Raw genomic sequence first — 20865 nt, forward strand, 5'->3', positions numbered from 1 at the left:
TGGGAGAGAATAAAGTTCATTGGTTACCAGAGGATAGGCTCAAGTCGAGGGGTTCCTTTCCCCCTCAGTCTCACTTCCATGGGAATCGAAGATTTCAAATCCCCCGGTCTTCCAGCTCATCTTTTAGACAAACTTCAGGCAGACAGCAATCATGGTCCCAGTCCTTTTGAGAGTGTTGCTTCGGTAGACCAGGCAACCCCCAATCTGCACAGAGGGTTAAGTCTGCACAGTGAAGTGAGGCCGGTCCATTCCTCTGTACCGGTAGTAGGGGGCAGACTGTCTCTGTTTTATGAGGAATGGGCCAAATTGACAACGGACCAGTGGGTCCTCACCATGATAAGACAAGACTACGCTTTAGATTTTGCATGGCGCCTTCGAGAACGTTTTCTGGTCTCCCCATGCACTTTCGAGGAGAAGCATTGGGCGATGCGAGATACATTTCAGCGCCTTCTCGAGCTTGACGCATTATGCCAGTTCCTCCTGCGGAACAGCGGAGGGGCCGCTATTCCATTTACTTCGTGGTGCCCAAGAAAGAGGGCGCTTATCGGCCCATTCTCAGTTAAAAGGGTCAACAGATGCCTTCAGGTTCCGTGCTTCCGCATGGAGACTCTGAGGTCCGTCATTGCCTCGGTGCGCAGGAGAGAGTTCCTAGTGTCTCTGGATCTGATGGAGGCGTATTTGCACATTGGCATTTGGACCGCCCACCAGAAATTTCTGAGGTTTCCATCCTGAGACATCATTATGAGTTTTGTGCTCTACCTTTTGGTCTTGCCACCGCACCAGGATCTTTACCAAGATAATGGTTGTTGTTGTTGCAGTGCAACTCCTGAGAGAAGGATTCTTGGTACATCCATATCTGGACGACTGGCTGATTCGAGCAAAGTAGGAGTCTCTCTGCCATTCGGCAGTATACAGAGTGCTTCAGCTGTTACGATTCCTTGGTTGGGTGGTCAACGATGCCAAGAGTCACCTGGAACCCTCCCAGTCCTTGGAATTTCTGGGAGCCCGGTTCGACACCCAACAGGGGAGAGTTTTCCTTACCGAAGAATGCATCTTTAAACTGCAGGGAGGTTTGAGACTTATTGTCGAAGCATCCTCCCAGAGTATGGGACTACTTGCAGGTCCTAGGTTCGATGACTTCCACCCTGGAGTTAGTTCCATCGGCCTTTACTCATATGAGACCTTTGCAGTCAGCTTTTCTTTCCCGGTGGAACCCAGTCTCTGAGCAATTTCATCTTCCCCTTCCTCTTACAGATTCTGCACAGCCCAGTCTCGATTGGTGGCTCCTGTCAGACAACTTGAGCTGCAGGGTTCCCTTAGAGGTGCCCGTTTGGACAGTGGTTACCACGGATGCCAGCCTTTCTGGCTGGGGAGTGGTCTATCTGGGGAAGTCTGTGCAGAGACATTGGTTGCTGGAGGAGTCTCTGTGGTCGATCAATCGCCTAGAGACCAGAGCGTTGCATTTAGCATTACAGGCTCTCCTTCCATTTATGCAGGTGAAGTCGGTCAGAGTCCTGTCCGACAATGCGACCACTGTGGCTTATATCAATTGCCAAGTAGGAACCAAAAGCCAACCAGTGGCATTCGAGGCTCAGCAGTTGATAGGCTGGGTGGAGCAGCATCTGGTCAGCATCGCAGCTTCTCACATAGCCGGCATTGACAACATTCAAGCCGATTTTCTCAGTCATCACCGTCTCGATCCCTGGGAGTGGGAATTGGCCGTCGAGGCCTTTCGGCTCATATGCAACACGTGGCGCACACTAAGCATGACCTGATGGTGACATTCCGGAATGCCAAGGTCCCGCATTTCTTCAGTTGACGCAGGGAGACGGGAGCGGAAAGAGTGGATGCCCTGGTTCTTCCTTGGCCAAAAAACGTCCTCCTGTTTGTGTTCCCGCCTTGGCCTCTGATTGGCAAAGTACTACGGTGAATAGAACTCCACCAGGCAGAGGTGATTCTGGTAGCTCCGGAATGGCCGAGCCGTCCGTGATTTGCGGATCTGGTCAATCTAGCGGTGGCAGGCCCCTTGTGGTTACGAGACCTCCCAAACCTTCTACATCAGGATCCCGTCTGTTTGAAAGAGGCAGATCGCTTTTGTCTAGCGGCATGGCTTTTGAGAGGCAGCGTCTGAAGAGCAAAGGTTATTCTGACGCAGTTGTGGCTACGCTTTTGAGATCCCATAAAATATCCACTTTCCCGGCTTATGTCTGGGTGTGGGGAGTTTTTGAATCTTGGTGCATGGAACGCAAGGTAATTCCTACTCTGGTGTCTATGTCAGATATATTATGTTTCTTGCAGGCCGGTCTGTCCAAGGGTCTATCATGCAGTTCCCTGAGGGTGCAGATAGCAGCTCTTGGTTGTTTACGTGGTAAAATACAGTAGCATTAGCTGCGCATCCAGACATAGCTCGTTTTCTCCAGGGTGCAAAACATTTATGTTCTCCGGTCAGACATTCTTGCCCTTCATGGAGCCTAAACTTGGTTCTCACAGCTCTGTGTGCTGCACCCTTTGAGCCTCTGAAAAACGGCGACATTGAAAAATCTAATGTTGAAAGTGATTTTCCTGGTGGCTATTGCATCTGCTCAGAGGGTGTCAGAGCTTCAGGCGTTATCCTGCAGGGAACCCTTCTTAAGAATTTCAGATTCTGGAGTTTCCTTACGGACGGTTCCTCCTTTCTTCCAAAGGTGGTATCCTCTTTTCATTTGACTCAATCAGTGGAGCTCCTGTCCTTTCCAGACTTGGACCGTTTGGACCCTCTTTCTAGGGACCTAAGAAAGTTAGATGTTTGCAGGGCTTTGCTGCGTTATTTGGAAGTGACCAACAATTTCCGTATGTCAGATCATCTTTTTGTACTGTGGAGTGGTCCAAAAAGAGGTAATATGGCCTGTAAGGCTACAATAAATAGCCCGCTGGTTAAAAGAGACTATCAGTTCAGCGTATTTACTCCATTGCAGGTCCCTTCCGGTCGGTCTTCGTGCCCATTCTACACGTTCGCAGGCGGCTTCTTGGGCGAAATGCCAGCAAGTCTCGCCGCAAGAGATTTGCAGGGTGGCTACTTGGAAGTCTTTTCACACCTTCGCAAAGCATTACAGGTTGGATGTCCAGGCTCTGGGGGGTTTGGAGAAGGTGTGATTCGAGCGGGACTCTCAGGGTCCCACCCCAAGTAAGAAAGCTCTAGCACATCCCAGGAGTCTGGACTGATCCGGGTACGTACAGGGAAAGGAAGATTGGTCCTCACCTGCTAATTTTCGTTCCTGTAGTACCATGGATCAGTCCAGAATCCTGCCGTTTTATACAAGAAGCTAATGGAGAGTCCGCTCGTTCAGCATTTTGTTTTATTTGGTTCTGCAGATCCGTTTTTTCATATGGTCAAGATTCTTCGGTTGTCACAGATTCTGTTTCCGCTTGGGATTAGTGAGCCAGTTTAGGGAACTTATAATTTCCCAGTCATTGTTGTATATAGTTGATTTGGTTTTGAACCATTCTGCTTTGATACTGAGTAATACTGACGGACTGTGGGTGGCACCTTAGGTTATAGGACAGAGTCAGTTAAAATTTCTCTGTCTCCATCTGCTGGCGGGGAGGCAAAACCCAGGAGCTAGGACTGATCTGTGGTACTACAGGAACGAAAAGTAGCAGGTAAGAACCAATTTTCCTATTTCAATGTGTTTTCAAATGATAGTAAGATAGCTCAGTGTATGTCTTTTTCTTTTCTTTTTTTTTCTCCACCTCTTGTCATAATCAGCCATGTCTAAGTCACCTAAGAAGTCTTCAAAACCAATGAATGAAGAGGAGAGGCTACTCTTTTTGCAGCAGAAGCTGTTAGCAGAGGAAGAGGAGGCCAAGAAGAAGGGAGAAGTGTTAACACAGTTTTTAAAGGTAATGGCCTTTGTTTGGCTCTTTCTTATTGTATTTAAATGCCTTCTTCTTGCCAGTGACTAAGACAAAGGAGAATGTCCTGATTGATTGGCTGGGTTGATTCATTGCAGGACAAGTTGGCAAAGGAGGAGCGGAACAGCGCAATTAACCTGAATAAGCTTACTCTGCAATGGCGCACAATCTTGCGAGAGGCAAAGGCAAAGGAGCTCCGCAAAGACATGGAGATCCTCAGCCAAACCTTTGAGAGAGTGGTGGACTGCAAGGATAATGTCATAAAGGTGGGCTGATTGTTGGTAGTGATGACATGATATCTTTTTCTGAACTTCTTCGTAGTAGGATGGGTAGAGCTCTAAGTCATAAGCGTGCAGTATCTAAAAATGAGCTATGCAGTTCAACCTTCCGAGGCTGATGAATGTGAAATCTGATTAGGTAAGAATAATATGTATTCTGCTTGTAAAGTGCTGAGACCTCAGGATAGGAAGCATTATATAAATACAAATTACTGTGGCCAGGAATGAAAACAGATCCCATTGCTGCCATATGTATTTCTTATTGTCTGCCAGCTATCTTCAGTCACAAGGCACACCAATCTCCCTTCTTCCAGGGATGTGAGCTCTTCCAGACTTAGTTGGTTTGAGGACCGGGAGCCCAAGATAAGTTGCAACATCTGGGCTAACATACAGTCAATACTATCCCTAGACTCCTGAGGCCCCTGGGCAAACATTTAGTATCCGGCCCCTTCCCAGATCCAGCCTTCCACATCTTCTCTCACCTGTTTTGATTATTGTGGGATCTAGCCGTGGAAGAAATAGGAAGAAAAGTCAGTACTGTGCCTGTGCTTAGAGGCCCTCCTATGGTTTTCCTTGGTAACACAAAGCTTGTGCATGAGAAGGGGATGAGATTGCTTCAGGGCCTGTGAGTGCACACCTCTTGACAGGCCCTGTGCTGGCTTGGCCTCTTACTGCTGATTTGGGTGGTCAGCTGTTCTGGAACAGCAGGCCATCAGGTCCCCTCCTTCTTGGAGCCTCCATCACTATCCACGTGGGCAGAATTGGCAGAATTTACAGTACTGTCAGAACGTGCACAGTTTTTATTTCATTTTTGGGATTCCCTTTCTGTTTGGGCCCCGTGCATCCATCTGGGTTGCTCATGTCTGTGTCCAGGATTGCCGGCAGTAGTATGCCTTGCTCCGGGGAGGGAGTGATGCACAGCTTTTGGTTCCTATACTTGTCTTTTAGCTTTGCTGTACCTGATTTCATTCAGTCCTTAGCGAAGGATGTGCATGAAGCGGAGGATCAGTACGCACATACACTGCAGAGTCACTTGCAGAACGTGGACCAGTTGATTCACCTACAGAGGCAGCGTCTAGAACATTTGAAGCAAGAGTATGATAAAGAAGTGGAAGTCCTGACAGAAGAGTTTGAGACTGAGAGGTACAGCCAGCTTAAGGAACCCTTGGTATAAGTGGGAGCAAACTCTGAGAAACAGTCATGAGAGGGTGGGAGTTAGAGACAACCTATCAGAGGGAGGGAGGGAGAGAGAGAGAGAGGTGGAGAGATGAGGGGAATGCAGAGGAAGGGGCACCTGGAAGGAGAGAGAGAAAAATTGTTGAAAGGGAGAATGACAGGAAGAAGCAGTGAGGAAACAAGAATATTAGGCAGCTTGAAGCAACAGAGTGCAGATTGGAGGCGATATTTATTTATTTTATTAGATTTGTTCAGTCCAGACAAGTGGGTTTTGCATCCATACCAGCAGATGGAGGCAGAAAACCAAAGACTGAGGCACTGCTACATAACCAAGAGTGCCACCTGCAGTCCCTCAGTATTTCTCTGAATCCAGCAGATGGTAGAGGTGCAAATCTGCAGTCTGGAGTTTGAAAAAAAAAAAAAGTTAGTGAAGAAGAGACGATCCCTGAGGTGTTAGGTTCCTTTATAGGCCATCCCTCAGGTGGAGCTGGGTAAGGGGGGGTTGGAGATCCCTGGGTAGCTTGACCCACAGCAGTTCCAGGGGTCTGACATTCAGGGGTCCTGGGTCCCTCTGAATTCCTGAAGGCTTCATCCCAGATAAGTGACCAGCAGGAGGGAAGTATCCTTAGGTTTTTTTCTTCCTGTTGGTTTGTTCTGTGCTGGGCTGTTCCTGGCTTTTTAAGAGTTTAAAAAAGAAAAAGAGAAAAGTGGAGCAGCAGTACTTTTGGCTGTTCCTTGAAGTGCAGGGCAGGCCAGAACTGGGTAAGGAGCACCACGGAGACCAGGACTGTCAGCAAATGGCTTGGGGAGTTGGAGGCTATGCTGAGCTGTCTTCCCCTAGCATTCCTGTGCACCTCGGCCGCACGGTGTGAGTTGCTGTGAGTATAGCAATACCAGCCATGTGTGCTCAAAATGGCACCGACGGCAGGGACTCATCACGGGAAAGGGTGTCGCTCGTGCGGGTTGCTCTAGGGACAGCTTAATTCAGCGGCATTATGCCGCAATTGTGCCTTGGGTGGGGAAGGTTCCTCGGGAGGGACCGACCCCGTGCACAGGGCCATGTGATCCCAGGGTCCAGAGTCGGACTCTGCAGGGGATCTGGAGGGCCTTTCAGGCAGAGGGACAGCATCAGCCAGGAGGAGGGCAACCTAGAGCCCAGATGTTCCTTTCCCCCATTGTCGCCAGTGCTTCCATCAGGACAGGAATTTGAAGGGGGAGGATCAGGCTAGCCCTGGGTCAGATGAGGAGGGTGACATGGGATTTACCACAAATTTTGTTCTCCTTATGCACAAAGCATTCCTGGCTAAGAAGAGTGCGGGGGTTAAGGGATCTGTGCGCCATCAGTCTCGCCCCACTGCAAAGGCGCCAAGGACCACCTCAGCCAGGGGGTCAGGAGAACATCTTTGTCTCCTGGGCCTGGATCATCCTGGAGAGCCTGGTGATTCGGATGACTCAGACCTGGATGACCCTGGTAAAGATCCTAGGGTCACTCCTGGGATGGATCCTGTGGACCCATCCGATCTTGATCAGGGTGTGGATAAAGGCATGGCAGATTCGGAGGAGGTTCTGGTAGCTGAAGGGGATGTTCCCTGTGTGGTTCAGCTGTTCAGTAAGGAGGAACTGAAGCCGCTTATTCCTCATTACCTGCAGGAGCTGGGTATTAAACTGGTCCAGGAGGAGTCGGACAATGAAGGGGTGGACCGGTCTTGGATGGTCTTCGGGGTCCTCCTATAGCTTTTGCACTCCCAAAGAAGATCAAGAAACTGGTAATCTGGGAATGGAATCTCCCGGAGGCAGGCTTGAAGATGGCCAGGGCAATGGCGAAGTTGTAGCCTCTAACTGAGGAAATTCTTCAGCTGTTGAAGTTGCCCAAGGTGGATGCTTCAGTTTCAGAGGTCAACTATCCTGATGGTGGGGTTGGTGACCTTAAAGGACGTGCAGGATCGTAAGCTGGAGATTCACCTGAAGTGAATCCTCGAGGTCTTGGCTTTGAGTTTATGAGCTGCAATCTGTAGTAGCCTCATGCAGAGGACGTGTTTGCACTGGGTCCAGAAGGTTCAGCAGAAGTCCTCTGCCACAGCTGTGGATGATAGCCAGGCAGCCCAAGTGGAGGCTGCATTGCTTATGTGGCAGATGCTCTTTATGACTCGATCCAGACTTCGGCTAGGAGTATGGTCACGGCGATCTCTGCACACAGTTTGTTGTGGTTGCGAAATTGGTCGGCTGATATGTAGTCCAAGTCTCAAATCTGTAATCTTCCCTTCAAGGGAAAATTGTTGTTTGGGGAGGACCTGGAGCAAATGATCAAGGTGTTGGGACAGTCAAAGGGTCATAAACTGTCGGACAGGAGGATTGCTCGAAAGACTTTTCTACCTTGTTCCCATTTTTGGGAAGGATGCCATTTTTCTTCCCTGAAGAGTTCTGTGCCAATGGTGGGGCAGAGGCAGGGTTCTGGACGGCAACAGTCCTTTAAAGAGACCTATAGAAAGCCCAGAGAGAGCTCCAGCCAGGGGTCTGGGGCTGGTAAGACCTCTCAATGAGGCCAGTGGGGACCACTCTTGATGTGGTGGTTGGGGGCCATCTATCGCTATTTTACAAGAAGTGGACCAGAATTACCTTGGATCAATGGATCCTAGAGATAATAAGAGACAGCTACGCGATAAAATTTTTTCAGCCCATCAGGGATGCTTTCATGATATCTCACTGCGGGGTGAGAGGAAGGCAGCGAGTGATTCGAGCTACGTTGGGGTGCCTTTAGGGGCTGGGCGCGATAGTTCTATTTCCGACGATGGAGCAAGACCGCAATTGGTACTCAATTTATTTTGTCGTCCCAAAGAAGGAGGGGTCCTTTCATCCCATTCTCAATCTGCAGAAGGTGAATGTATCACTGCGATTTCCCCATTTCCAGATGCAGACGTTGCCAATGTTTATAGCGCATTTTGTCAAGGAGAATTTCTGACAGCTCTAGACTTAACGGAAACCTATCTCCACATTCCCATCAGGGCGGTGTTGCGCCCGTCTGTCGCAGATGGCTGCGACCTCTCATGCTCACCTTTTTTTCTCTGCACCGTCAATCATTGGGAGAATGGCTGCCTCCGCCAACCAACGCCGACTTCCCCAGCGTCCCCAGAACAGCGTGGGCACTGCCGTCCGCCATCTTACTTCCGGTATCACCTAGGCACGCGTGCATGCGCAGGGCCTCCTTATGTCTACGTTATGGTGGGAACCTCAGGGGTGTCCCCTCCCGATGACATCAGCAACGCTAGTGTACTTATACTGACTGGCCCATTGCTAAGACGAGTTGGCAAGGAGTTCTCTCGCTTGTTAAATCCGCTCTAACTTGGATCTTCTGTTCCAGACTCTTCTTCTGGCATTCGGACGCTCTGAGTACCCGCTCCTCAGGGGCTTTTCCGCATCTTCGCTATCTGCTCCTTGGAGGATCCTCCTGTCCCCCAGCAGAGATACCCGCTGCTCGGGTATCTCTGCTGGGACTTTACCACACCGAGCTAGGAGTTTGATCTTAAATGAATGACTGTGACGGGTTATCTGCACATTGGACATGTAGCCCTATGGGACAGCCTGGCATCTTATGTGAGTTCTGGCTTGCTTTTGGATGCCCAGAAGTTTATTATATGGTTTAACGGACATGAATCCAAGACAAGGGGGAGGGGCAGGGGAGGGGGGGTTGCTGGTGGGGAATCTTGGGGGGGGGGGGAAGGGGAAGAGGGTCAATCGCATATATGGGGCAGAGGTTAAACCAAATGAGCTTGTCTATGCTAGTTGCTTTCATGTGTTCCCGGAGTATATAAGTGTCCATGCATCCCGGGCAGTGTGTTTTGTTTATGCTCAATAAAAATCGTTGAACCATAACACAATTTACATGACAGTCTTTAAGTAATACTTGAGGTAACCTGCAAACTAGCAGAATATAAACTAACTTTTACAATTCCCAACAAATCAATTATAAAGAAAACAACCAACAGAGAGTGGTATCAGAATTTTGTGTGGTATTTCCAGTCTCATGGGCTCTTGCCCTATACAGGGCTACAACCCCTCTCTTGGTTTCAACACCATTTGTGATCACCTCATTTACCAACTCTCTGAAGGTTAGTCTTTGATTTTATTGTTATTTTTCAGTGCAAAAATGCCTCCCTAAAATTACCCGTGCTATTTTATTAAAAGATCATACACCTTATCTTACCCTTTAAACCATTAAAACATGATGTATTGCTTCGATTATACTTGGCTCTTTGAGCTATATTATCTTTATACTACTTTACCCAGATGAATCGCCCGACATTGACAATGTTTCGGCGCGCTCCTCGCGCCTGCTTCAGGGGCTATCGTTCATTCTCAACCATTTCTAGAAAAAGAACATAAATATAGTAATCTCTTTATTTTAATAAATTCTTTTCACGACTCATGTAATGGAACTTACAATTCAGCGTATCCAAGTTCTTTCCGCATTCTCCTTTATTCAAAAATGGCGCCTAGACGCCGTCGTTCTCCCTCTACCGGATGTCAGCTGTTTTATACTCGAATCAGTGATAAAAAACCAACCTATCAGCTACAAGTAGACCGACCAGTCAACTTCCTTATTTAGCCCCGCAGGGGCAATGGTATTCAATTTAAAAATCCATCGTTGTTCTCGCTGGAGTAAACAGAGATTTAAATCCCCTCCCCGCTCATTTTGCTCGACACTCTCCAAAACTGTGCTATGTAAACTTTTTCAAAACCATGCGATTTTTCCACGCAATGTTGCACTAATGGGGCTTCCATCCTACCGCGTTTCAGTGCACTCTTGTGTTCAATTAGACGCGTTTTTAATAATCTTGTGGTTTTCCCCACATATATAAGCCCACAAGGGCACCAAATAGCATATATCACATTTCTTGAAACGCAATAAGTTGCTCTAATCGGTTTAAACTTTTGCAACTTCGTTAGAGGAATATCTATATTAGAGTGGGCTAATGGGCACATCGCACAAGTCCCGCAAGGAAAATGTCCCTTTACTTCTTCAGATCTATCCACTATTGCTTGAAAATGTGAATTGACAACCTGATCTTTAATGCTAGATCCTCTTTTAAATGCCATCAGGGGCTGTGCTTCAAAAACTGCATGTACTTGTAGTACATTCCAATGACACCTGATACTCCGCACTACCTCATTCACTCCCAAAGAATAGGGTAACACACATGTCAACCTGTTGGTTGATGTTTTTTGCCTCGGTTGTAATAATTGTTCTCTATGATTCCATCTTGCTCGTTTGCAAGCCTTCCGTATCACAGATGATGGATAGCCCCTGTCTACAAACCTTTGACTCATTTCTCTTGCTTTTATTTTATACTCTTGGATCGTAGAACATAATTTTCTGAGCCTCAAAAATTGACCAAAAGGTATGCTATTCCGTAGAGTTAAAGGATGACAGCTCGAATATTCTAATATGGTGTTACGATCGGTAGGTTTCTGAAAGATCGTGAAAAAATTTTTTTTTGCCTCCAGAGAAATCTTTATGTCCAAAAAAGGCACAGAAGCTTTGTCAAGAGTGTATGTAAACTGTAAGGCTTGTTCACAAGAATTCAACCAAGTAATAAATTCTTTAAAGCGGACCTCAGTCCCGTGCCACACTATAAAAATGTCATCGATGAAACGGCGCCACACTAGAATATTGTTTTTGTACGGTGAAATCTCTAACCACCTAGACTCAAAATGTCCTACGTACAGGTTTGCAACACTGGGGGCCATTGTGGCCCCCATCGCCGTACCCCCTACCTGTTGATAATAATTCTGATCAAAAAGAAAAAAAAATGTTTTCAATGCCAAACTGGCTAATTCTATGATGAAAGCTACAGGTGGTCGGGTAAATGTTGCTTGCGCTGACAGACTTGCATGGAGTACCTCTAGCGCTGCTTCTTGAGGTATATTCGTGTACAAAGACACGATGTCTATTGTTGCTAGGAAAACTCCTTCTGAAGGGACATCTAAAGTCTCCAAAAACTGTATTAGATCTCCTGAATCCCGTACATAGGATGGTAGTGTAGGTACAAGTGGTCTCAAAAAAGTGTCGACATATTGGGAGAGTGGTTCCAAAAGTGAACCTCGAGAAGAAATAATTGGGCGCCCTGGCGGCTGCTCCAAATTTTTATGGATTTTAGGCAGATGATAAAAGGTTGGTGCCCTAGGATAATCAACTTTTAAAAAGCGAAACTCCCTCTTGGTTATCCAGCCCTGTAATAAAGCCTCTTCCAGTAACTCGTCAATTATTACCTTCAATTGATTAGTAGGATCTCCTTCAAGTTTTTTATAGAACTTCTGATCCGCTAGCTGTCTTAGAGCTTCTTTTTTATAGAAATCCTGGTTCATCACGACCACTGCCCCTCCTTTATCGGCACTTTTGACCACCACAGATGGATCTCTTTTGATTTCCTGTAAAGCCCTATACTCTTGTGTTGTTAAATTCCACCGTCCCTTCTTAGATCTACTTTGTATATTGTCTATATCCCTTTGCACTAACCTTGCAAAGGTATGTATAATCGGGTCGATGTTACCTGGAGGGCACCACGTGGATTTAGGATGTACTACCGATTCATCAGTCACATTTCCTGGTGGTTGTTGATCAAAAAATAATCTCAAACGGAGATTTCTCAAGAATCTTTGAAAGAATTTATTTATCTCAAAATGGTCAAATTGCACCGTGGGTACATAAGTTAAGCCTTTTTGCAGTACCTGAATCTGTGTCTGAGAAAGAGAACGTGAGGAGAGATTAATCACTGTGGATTCACGGCTCTCCCTTTCCCCTGTGACCGGGTCCACCGTTTCTGTTGTCTCTGCCCTATAGGTGGATCTTGGGTGTGTGGATAAAACCTGACCTTGCGGTCTTGTTTTGAATCGGTAAAAGGAGTAGTTGGTTGTCCACTTTCTCCTGAAATGTTTTGTCCACGAGATGTTTCCTCTCCTGAGGAATCTTCTGAGCTGGACTCAAAAGTTTTTTTCTGCACATATGCTCTTTTTAATTGTGGATTCATCCAATAGTAAATGGACCCTTTCTTATAATCTTGTTCATCCCGAACAAATTTATTCGTTTTGAACTGTTTTAACTCTTCTGTAAAATCATTGATAGTATCTTGAAATTCCTTCCATTTGCTATCAAAATTTTCCAGATTTTGAAGTTTGATTTTTTCAACCAACTGTTCATGTTCTTTCTGTAGAGTTTCTGATAGTGTTTTAGCTCTTTCTATAACTAGCAGCATCAAATCTAAGGAACATTTATTGAGGATTTGGTTCCATTTAACCAAAAAATCCTCATGTTCCACGTTAAATTCATCTGGGTAAAGTAGTATAAAGATAATATAGCTCAAAGAGCCAAGTATAATCGAAGCAATACATCATGTTTTAATGGTTTAAAGGGTAAGATAAGGTGTATGATCTTTTAATAAAATAGCACGGGTAATTTTAGGGAGGCATTTTTGCACTGAAAAATAACAATAAAATCAAAGACTAACCTTCAGAGAGTTGGTAAATGAGGTGATCACAAATGGTGTTGAAACCAAGAGAGGGGTTGTAGCCCTGTATAGTGCAAGAGCCCATGAGACTGGAAATACCACACAAAATTCTGATACCACTCTCTGTTGGTTGTTTTCTTTATAATTGATTTGTTGGGAATTGTAAAAGTTAGTTTATATTCTGCTAGTTTGCAGGTTACCTCAAGTATTACTTAAAGACTGTCATGTAAATTGTGTTATGGTTCAACGATTTTTATTGAGCATAAACAAAACACACTGCCCGGGATGCATGGACACTTATATACTCCGGGAACACATGAAAGCGACTAGCATAGACAAGCTCATTTGGTTTAACCTCTGCCCCATATATGCGATTGACCCTCTTCCCCTACCCCCCCTCCCCTGCCCCTCCCCCTTGTCTTGGATTCATGTCCATTAAACCATATAATAAACTTCTGGGCATCCAAAAGCAAGCCAGAACTCACATAAGATGCCAGGCTGTCCCATAGGGCTACATGTCCAATGTGCAGATAACCCGTCACAGTAATTCATTTAAGATCAAGCTCCTAGCTCGGTGTGGTAAAGTCCCAGCAGAGATACCCGAGCAGCGGGTATCTCTGCTGGGGGACAGGAGGATCCTCCAAGGAGCAGATAGCGAAGATGCGGAAAAGCCCCTGAGGAGCGGGTACTCAGAGCGTCCGAATGCCAGGAGAAGAGTCTGGAACAGAAGATCCAAGTTAGAGCGGATTTAACAAGCGAGAGAACTCCTTGCCAAATCGTCTTAGCAATGGGCCAGTCAGTATAAGTACACTAGCGTTGCTGATGTCATCGGGAGGGGACACCCCTGAGGTTCCCGCCATAACGTAGACATAAGGAGGCCCTGCGCATGCACGCGTGCCTAGGTGATACCGGAAGTAAGATGGCGGACGGCAGTGCCCACGCTGTTCCGGGGACGCTGGGGAAGTCGGCGTTGGTTGGCGGAGGCAGCCATTCTCCCAATGATTGACGGTGCAGAGAAAAAAAGGTGAGCATGAGAGGTCGCAGCCATCTGCGACAGACGGGCGCAACACCGCCCTGATGGGAATGTGGAGATAGGTTTCCGTTAAGTCTAGAGCTGTCAGAAATTCTCCTTGACAAAATGCGCTATAAACATTGGCAACGTCTGCATCTGGAAATGGGGAAATCGCAGTGATACATTCACCTTCTGCAGATTGAGAATGGGATGAAAGGACCCCTCCTTCTTTGGGACGACAAAATAAATTGAGTACCAATTGCGGTCTTGCTCCATCGTCGGAAATGGAACTATCGCGCCCAGCCCCTAAAGGCACCCCAACATAGCTTGAATCACTCGCTGCCTTCCTCTCACCCCGCAGTGAGATATCATGAAAGCATCCCTGATGGGCTGAAAAAATTTTATCGCGTAGCTGTCTCTTATTATCTCTAGGATCCATTGATCCAAGGTAATTCTGGTCCACTTCTTGTAAAATAGCGATAGATGGCCCCCAACCACCACATCAAGATTGGTCCCCGCTGGGGGGTAGAGGAGCAGCCTGTGGACTCCTCTCCTGAATTTGTGCTGCTTCTTCATTAGGCCTTTTTGGCCAATCAAAGATCCGGAATTAAAAGGTCAGTGGAGCAGTCTGCTGACCCATCCAGCGAGGGATCCAAATGTTCTTCTCAGGATCCCCTGCGGCCCCTGGGGTCTCTGTCAGGCACGGAGTGACCCGGCCACCAGCGGGGATGTTTTGGGGGCGCTACAGGTGGCCCCCAAAGACCTGCAGGGGACGGTCCTGGGATCTGATCCTCCCTAGACCTGGGAGATCCCAACACAGATGACCTGGCCTTGGATGGATTCCCAATCCAGGAGGGGGATGACCCTCGAGTTGTCCAGCTGTTCAAGCTGGAGGAGCTGCGCCCATTGATTCCCCAAGTTTTAGAAGAGTTGGAGGTGATGCAGGAGCTGCCAATTGCTTTCCTTGTTTCCCCTATGTTCTTCTTCTATTTCTTATTATTTCTTCTTCTTATTATTATTATTTTTTTTTATTTTAAGAAATTTGTGAGGTAAAAGGAGAGAAAGAGAGCTCCGCGTGCACTTAGTCGCGTGGAAAAAAACTGAGGAGATCTGAGGTGGCCTAGGAACATACAAGCGGGCGCACCTCACTAACAAAGACCTGTTTAGCTTTGAGAGCTCCACCACCTAGTGGAACGGAGGATGTCCCAGACAGCATGGCTAATTCATCTGCTCTCTACGGAAAACACTGTTTACGGTGAGCAAACCTACTCTTGCCGGAAGATAGGAAGCCAAGTAAGAAGGTTTTCCTTCACGAGCTCGTTTTAGGGATTCTTGGCGTTTTCGTTCTGGTAAACCTGTTCCTCCCCTGGGTCCAGGCAAGGCTCTGGTCGTCTGCAGTCCTTTCGTGGAGGTCATCGGACTCCCAGAGATGGTACAGGTCAGGGCTCAGGAGGCAGTAAGCCTCCCCAAAGAAGCCGGGGCCCCCACTCCCACGTAGAAGCTGTAGGAGGCAGATTATCCAGCTTTTACAAGGCGTGGGAAAAGATTACCTCAGACAGGTGGGTCTTGGAGGTAGTCCGGCACAGTTACACTCTAGATTTCTTGTTTCCAGTTCAGGACGCCTTTGTAGAGTCTCTTGTGATTTCTCGTGGCAGGTGAGAGGCTATGTGGGCGACTTTCCAGAGGTTACTCGATCTCAGCGCCATTTGTCCAGTCCCTCCTGCGGAGCAGGGCCAGGGGTGGTACTTGGTGTACTTCGTGGTTCCCAAGAAGGAAGGGTTCTTTCGTCCTATCCTTGACTTGCAGAAGGTGAACCGGTGCCTACGAGTTCCCAAGTTCTGCATGGAAACGTTCTGAACCTTGCTTGCGGCGGTGCGCAAAGGGGAGTTCCTTGCGTCCTTAGATCTAACGGAGGCTTATCTGCACATTCCGATCCAGCAGGACCATCAAAGATTCTTGATCGGCATCAAAGATTCTGGGTCTGCATTTTCAGTTTCGGTCTCTTCCCTTTAGGCTGGCCACGGCTCATTGCACGTTCACCAAGGTGATGGTAGTAGAGGCAGCAGCTCTATGCAAAGAAGGGATCTTGGTGCATCCATATTTTGACAATTGGCTCATCCGAGCGAAGTCTTGGGAGGACTGCGAGAGATCTCTCCAGAGAGTGATGACCACCTTATGGTCTCTTGGTTGGGTCACCGATCTGCAGAAGAGCCAGTTGGTGCCCACTCAATGCCTGGTGTACCTAGGTGTGTGGTTCGACACGCAAAAGGGCAAGGTCTTCCTGGCGACAGAGTGCGGACATTACAGACTCAGGTGAAAGGCCTTCTTCGCTTGACGGTGTCAACAGCCTGGGATTATCTCCAAGTCCTGGTCTCCATGGTGTCCACATTATAGCTGGTGCCTTGGGCTTTTGCACACTTGAGACCTTTACAACATGCGCTGTTGTCCAGGTGGAGCCCTGTGTCGGAGCAGTTCCATATTCCGTTGCCTCTTCTTCAGGAACCCAGACGCAGTCTCTCTTGGTGGCTGTTGTGTCACAACCTGGAGAAAGGGGTGGAGTTGGACCCTCCCGGCTTGGGTGGTCATCTCTACGGATGCCAGCCTCTCCAGATGGGGAGCGGTGTGTCAAGACAAGACTGTTCAAAGCCTGTGGTGAATGTCAGAGAAATCTTGGTCCATCAACAGACTCGAAACCCAGGTGGTTCGCCAGGCCCTTCAGGTGTTCCTCCCCTTAGTCAGGGGTTGGATGATGCACATCTTGTCTGAAAACGCGACCACAGTGGCATATATCAACAGGCAGGGGGGGAACCAGGAGCCCTGTGATGACGCTGGAAGCACAATATTTGTTCGCCTGGGCAGAGATTCATCTCGGGGGCATCACCGTGTCGCATGTCACGGCATGGAAAACGTGCAAGCAGACTTCCTCAGCCGTCAGCGCTTGGACCCCGGAGAGTGGGAGTTGTCCTCCGAGGCGTGGAATCACATTTGCGCCAGATGGAGCACTCAGCAGTTGGACCTGATGGTGACTTGAGCCAACTCGAAAACAGTTCGGTTTTTCAGTCAAAGGAGGGAACACGGATCAGTGGGGCTCGATGCTCTGGTGTGTCCATGGCCCACGGGATTTCTTCTCTGTCTTTCCCCCTGTGGCCTTTCGTTGGCCGCCTTCTCAGGCAGATAGTCGCATCACGGGTCCGTGGTGCTCGTGGCTCCGGAGTGGCCCAGTCATCCCTGGTTCGCGGATCTGGTATGTCTGGCGGAGGATGGTCCTCTTCGTTTAGCTCATCTTCTGCGTCAGGGGCCTATATTCTCGGATCAGGTTGATCACTTCTGTCTTGCGGTTTGGCTTTTGAGAGGCGGAGGTTACATCTGAAAGGGTATTCAGGCTAGGAGACCTACTTTGTCGATGGCTTATGCCAGGGGTTGGCAGATGTTTGAAGGTTGGTGCTTGCAGAGGAACCGGAGTCCCGTGGCTGTGGGGGTGTCCCAGATTTTGGGTTTCCTGCAGTAGGGGTTAGTTAAGGGCTTAGCCTTTAACTTGATTCAAGATCAGGTAGCTGCTTTGGGAGCATTCCAAGATGTTGCTCAGGATCAGAAACTGACGACGCATCTGGATATCATCAGGTTTCTTAGAGGAGTGAAGCATTTGCGTCCGCCAGTGCGCAAAGTATGCCCGGAGTGGAGCTTAAATTTGGTACTCTGTGCTCTATGCAAAGCACCGTTTGACCCATTGAAGAGGGCTTCATTGAAAGATTTGACTCTAAAGATGGTGTTCCTGGTGGCTATCTGTTCGGCACAGAGCATTTCGGAGCTGCAAGCCTTATCCTGTTGAGACCCTTTCCTGAGAATTTACCGGGACGGTATCCTTTTGAACAGTTTCTTCCTTCGTGCCCAAAGTGGTCTCTTCTTTCCATGTCAATCAGACAGTGGAACTTCAAGCTTTACCTGACTGGTCCCGTGATTCCTCCCAGGAGAAGGGAGCTGCATTTGTTGGACGTGCGGCACATCCTTCTCCGCTATCTGAAGGTTTCTAATGCTTTTCGACTGTCAGACCACCTCTTTGTTTTAGTTGCCGGGGCCAAGAAGGGAAACAGCATCGAAAGCTATCATTTCTAGATGGATTCAGAACGTTATCGCTTCCGTGTACATTTCTAAAGGAAAGCAGGCTCCTGTGGGGTTAAGAGCCCACTCCATAAGAGCACAGGCGGCCTCCTGGGCGGAGTGTCAACTTCTTTCTCCGCAGGAGATTTGTAGGGCAGCTGTCTGGTCTTCCCTTCACACTTTCACCAAGTTTTATCTTTGGATATCAGGGCGCAGGAGGAGACGTCAAGCGGTGAGAGTGTTTTGTGAGCAGGTCTTTTGGAGGTCCGCCCAGTATAAGGTGGCTTGGGTACATCCCACTGGTCTGGAATGATCTGAGTATGTACAGGAAAGGAAATTTGGTTCTTACCTGCTAATTTTCATTCCTGTAATACAGCAGATCATTCCAGAGGCCCATCTCATTCTGACTCCGAAAGACAGTCTGTGGAGCTTTTAGTATTCTGAAGGAATGATTGGATTTCTATTAAACAGCAGGGCTGGTGGCTTACTGGTGTATGTTTCGTTGGTTTCGGGTAACCTAGACCTCTGGTTAGTTGGGAGGGATTGGTCCGCCTTGGTTGAAGTTTAGTTTCAAGGGCTTGGGTACAGGCCGATACTGAGGTACTGCAGGTGGCACTCTCTCATATGTAGCAGTGTCAAAGTTTTTGTTCTCTGACTCCATCTGCTGTACACAACCCACTGGTTGTGTACAACAGATGGAGGTAGGGATACACAACCCACTGGTCTGGAATGATCTGCTGTATTACAGGAACAAATCTTAGCAGTTAAGAACCAATTTTCCTTTCCTGAAGTACCCCAGATCAGTCCAGAGACCCATCTCCGTGTAGACTTCTTCAAGACCTTGGCAGCAAGTCCGTCTTATGTCACACTTTCTGGGAAGAGCTGTCAGACTGTAAATATTCAGAGCCTTCAGAGGATGGCCTTGTTTTGTTCTCCCTTGGACTGTTAGCAGTTATGCTATGTTCAGGGGTTTTCTATCATTGGGGTTAAGTGTTTTCCCCTCATCTACATAATATCTGGAGTGGTCTCTAATCTGGCTTGGTTACAGGTCATTACTGAGGGACTGCAGGTGGCATTCTCGGTTATGTAGCGGTGCCTCAAAGTCTTTGGTTCTCTGCCTCCATCTGCTGGTAGGGATGCAAAACCCACTTGTCTGAACTGATCTGGGATACTTCAGGAATGAAAATTAGCAGGTAAGAACCAATTTTCCTATATTTTGCTTTACCAAAATCAACATGAAACAGATTACAAGCAAATATATAAATTTACATATAGCCCAGCCTTCAGGTTGCAGAGAAATCTGCACAGTTGTTGTTTCATTTTTTCCTCTTGTTTCTTTAGGAAAGTGATCATTGACCAGAGTGCAACTGAGAATAACTACCTGCAGAATGTGCTTCTTGCTATGGAACAGAACTACTCGGAGAATGACTATGAAGCCAAGCAGGACTTCGAAAGCATAAAGGATGATATCAAGAATAAGGTAATTGAGTAGCATCAAGTGATTTTTATTTGCATAGATGCCCTTCGGAGGACTCGGAAGTGATTCCACTCTTTTGTTGGCCCAGCTAGAAAGAGACCACTTGGAGGGTATAGGCTTACTGCTGCTTTTGATACTGCCCAGTAATTCCTTCTCAATTTAGAAAATCTTAGAAACAACCCCATAATGGCACATACCATACAGATTTGGCAATCATTGTGTAAATTTCTCAGAGTGCCTGAGGAGGTGGTGTTTCCTGTACCCCCTCTTGCTAAGAACCCAAAGGTATTTTACTGCTCGCTCTTCTTAAATATGTGAAAGTAGCAGTAGAGTGGGTTAAGGCATATACAGTATGACAGTTCTGGAGGGAAGGGGAAATAGCTTCATTCAGTGAACTAAATGACACATACACATTATCTATATATACACATTCAGTGATAAAACTGAGGAACAAAGAATGATCCCCATGAAATCCACACATGTTAGAGAGGTTTTTAAATGATTCAGAGTCAAAAGGCAAAATAATTTCAAACATTTTAAATACAAATGTTTGTGTGTTCGGATCTGATAATATTTAATTGATATGGAAATTTGTCAAGAAACTGTGGTGTTTGTTAAATTAAATAACATGTTTATAAAGAACAAGGTAGGGAGACCATTGATTTTGATTAATTTAAGTATTGAGATGGGGGCTGGGAGGGAGGGATTCGGGTTTCAGAGTATTATATGAAGGAGAAAATGTTATACTGTGTAGTGCCATACTTATATTAAAGAAGGGTATGTCTTTTTTATTTGTTACGTAATAAGTATGTGAGACACAAAATTTAAATTGAAAAAAAAAAAAAAGAACAAGGAAGGGAGAGAGGAGAAAAGAGAATGGTGCTGGGAAAGCAGAGTTGTTTACCTGTAACAAGTGTTCTCCCAGGCAGCAGGATGTTATTTATTTATTTATTTATTTAAATTCTTTTAATATACCGATGCTCGAGACCAGGTCTTATCGTACCGGTTTACAATAAACTAGGGGGTAACCAGTTAACACTGAAAGCGAAAAGTTACATTACAACAGGGAATGTGGAACAAGGCTGTTAGAAAAAAGGGATAGATTAACAATTTCTAACTGGAGAGCAGTGCATGTAAGCAGAGAGTAATTGCTTACATGGTAAGAATTATATACAATTTACACAGTGGAGTCAATTAGGCAAGTTATATGAGAGCACAGTTAGCAGAAAAACAGTTCCTTTGTGCGGCGGAAAGAGGATGCAACTGTGGGGTGTTGGTCCGTGTGGGTTACCATGAGGCTTCTTCAAGGATATGCTTGGGCGAACAGCCATGTTTTTAATTTTTTTCTGAATGTAATATGACAATGTTCCTGGCGGAGATCTGGCGGGAGAGAATTCCAGTGATGCGGACCGGCAGTTGAAAGCGCTCATT

At 47.0% G+C, this 20865-nt stretch overlaps 1 protein-coding gene across 1 annotated transcript in view; it reads left to right on the plus strand.

Moving 5' to 3' along the window:
- Positions 1 to 20865, plus strand: part of CCDC65 (coiled-coil domain containing 65) — a 53089-nt gene that overhangs the window by 17338 nt on the left and 14886 nt on the right. The window contains exons 2-5 of the mRNA XM_029594635.1: positions 3746 to 3879; positions 3990 to 4157; positions 5143 to 5312; positions 19299 to 19437. Coding sequence (XP_029450495.1) covers positions 3748 to 3879; positions 3990 to 4157; positions 5143 to 5312; positions 19299 to 19437 — 609 coding nt within the window. The 5' untranslated portion in view covers positions 3746 to 3747. The remainder of the gene's footprint in view (positions 1 to 3745; positions 3880 to 3989; positions 4158 to 5142; positions 5313 to 19298; positions 19438 to 20865) is intronic.

The sequence above is a fragment of the Rhinatrema bivittatum genome, chromosome 3, assembly GCF_901001135.1.
Source record: "Rhinatrema bivittatum chromosome 3, aRhiBiv1.1, whole genome shotgun sequence".
Taxonomy (NCBI): Eukaryota; Metazoa; Chordata; class Amphibia; order Gymnophiona; family Rhinatrematidae; genus Rhinatrema; species Rhinatrema bivittatum.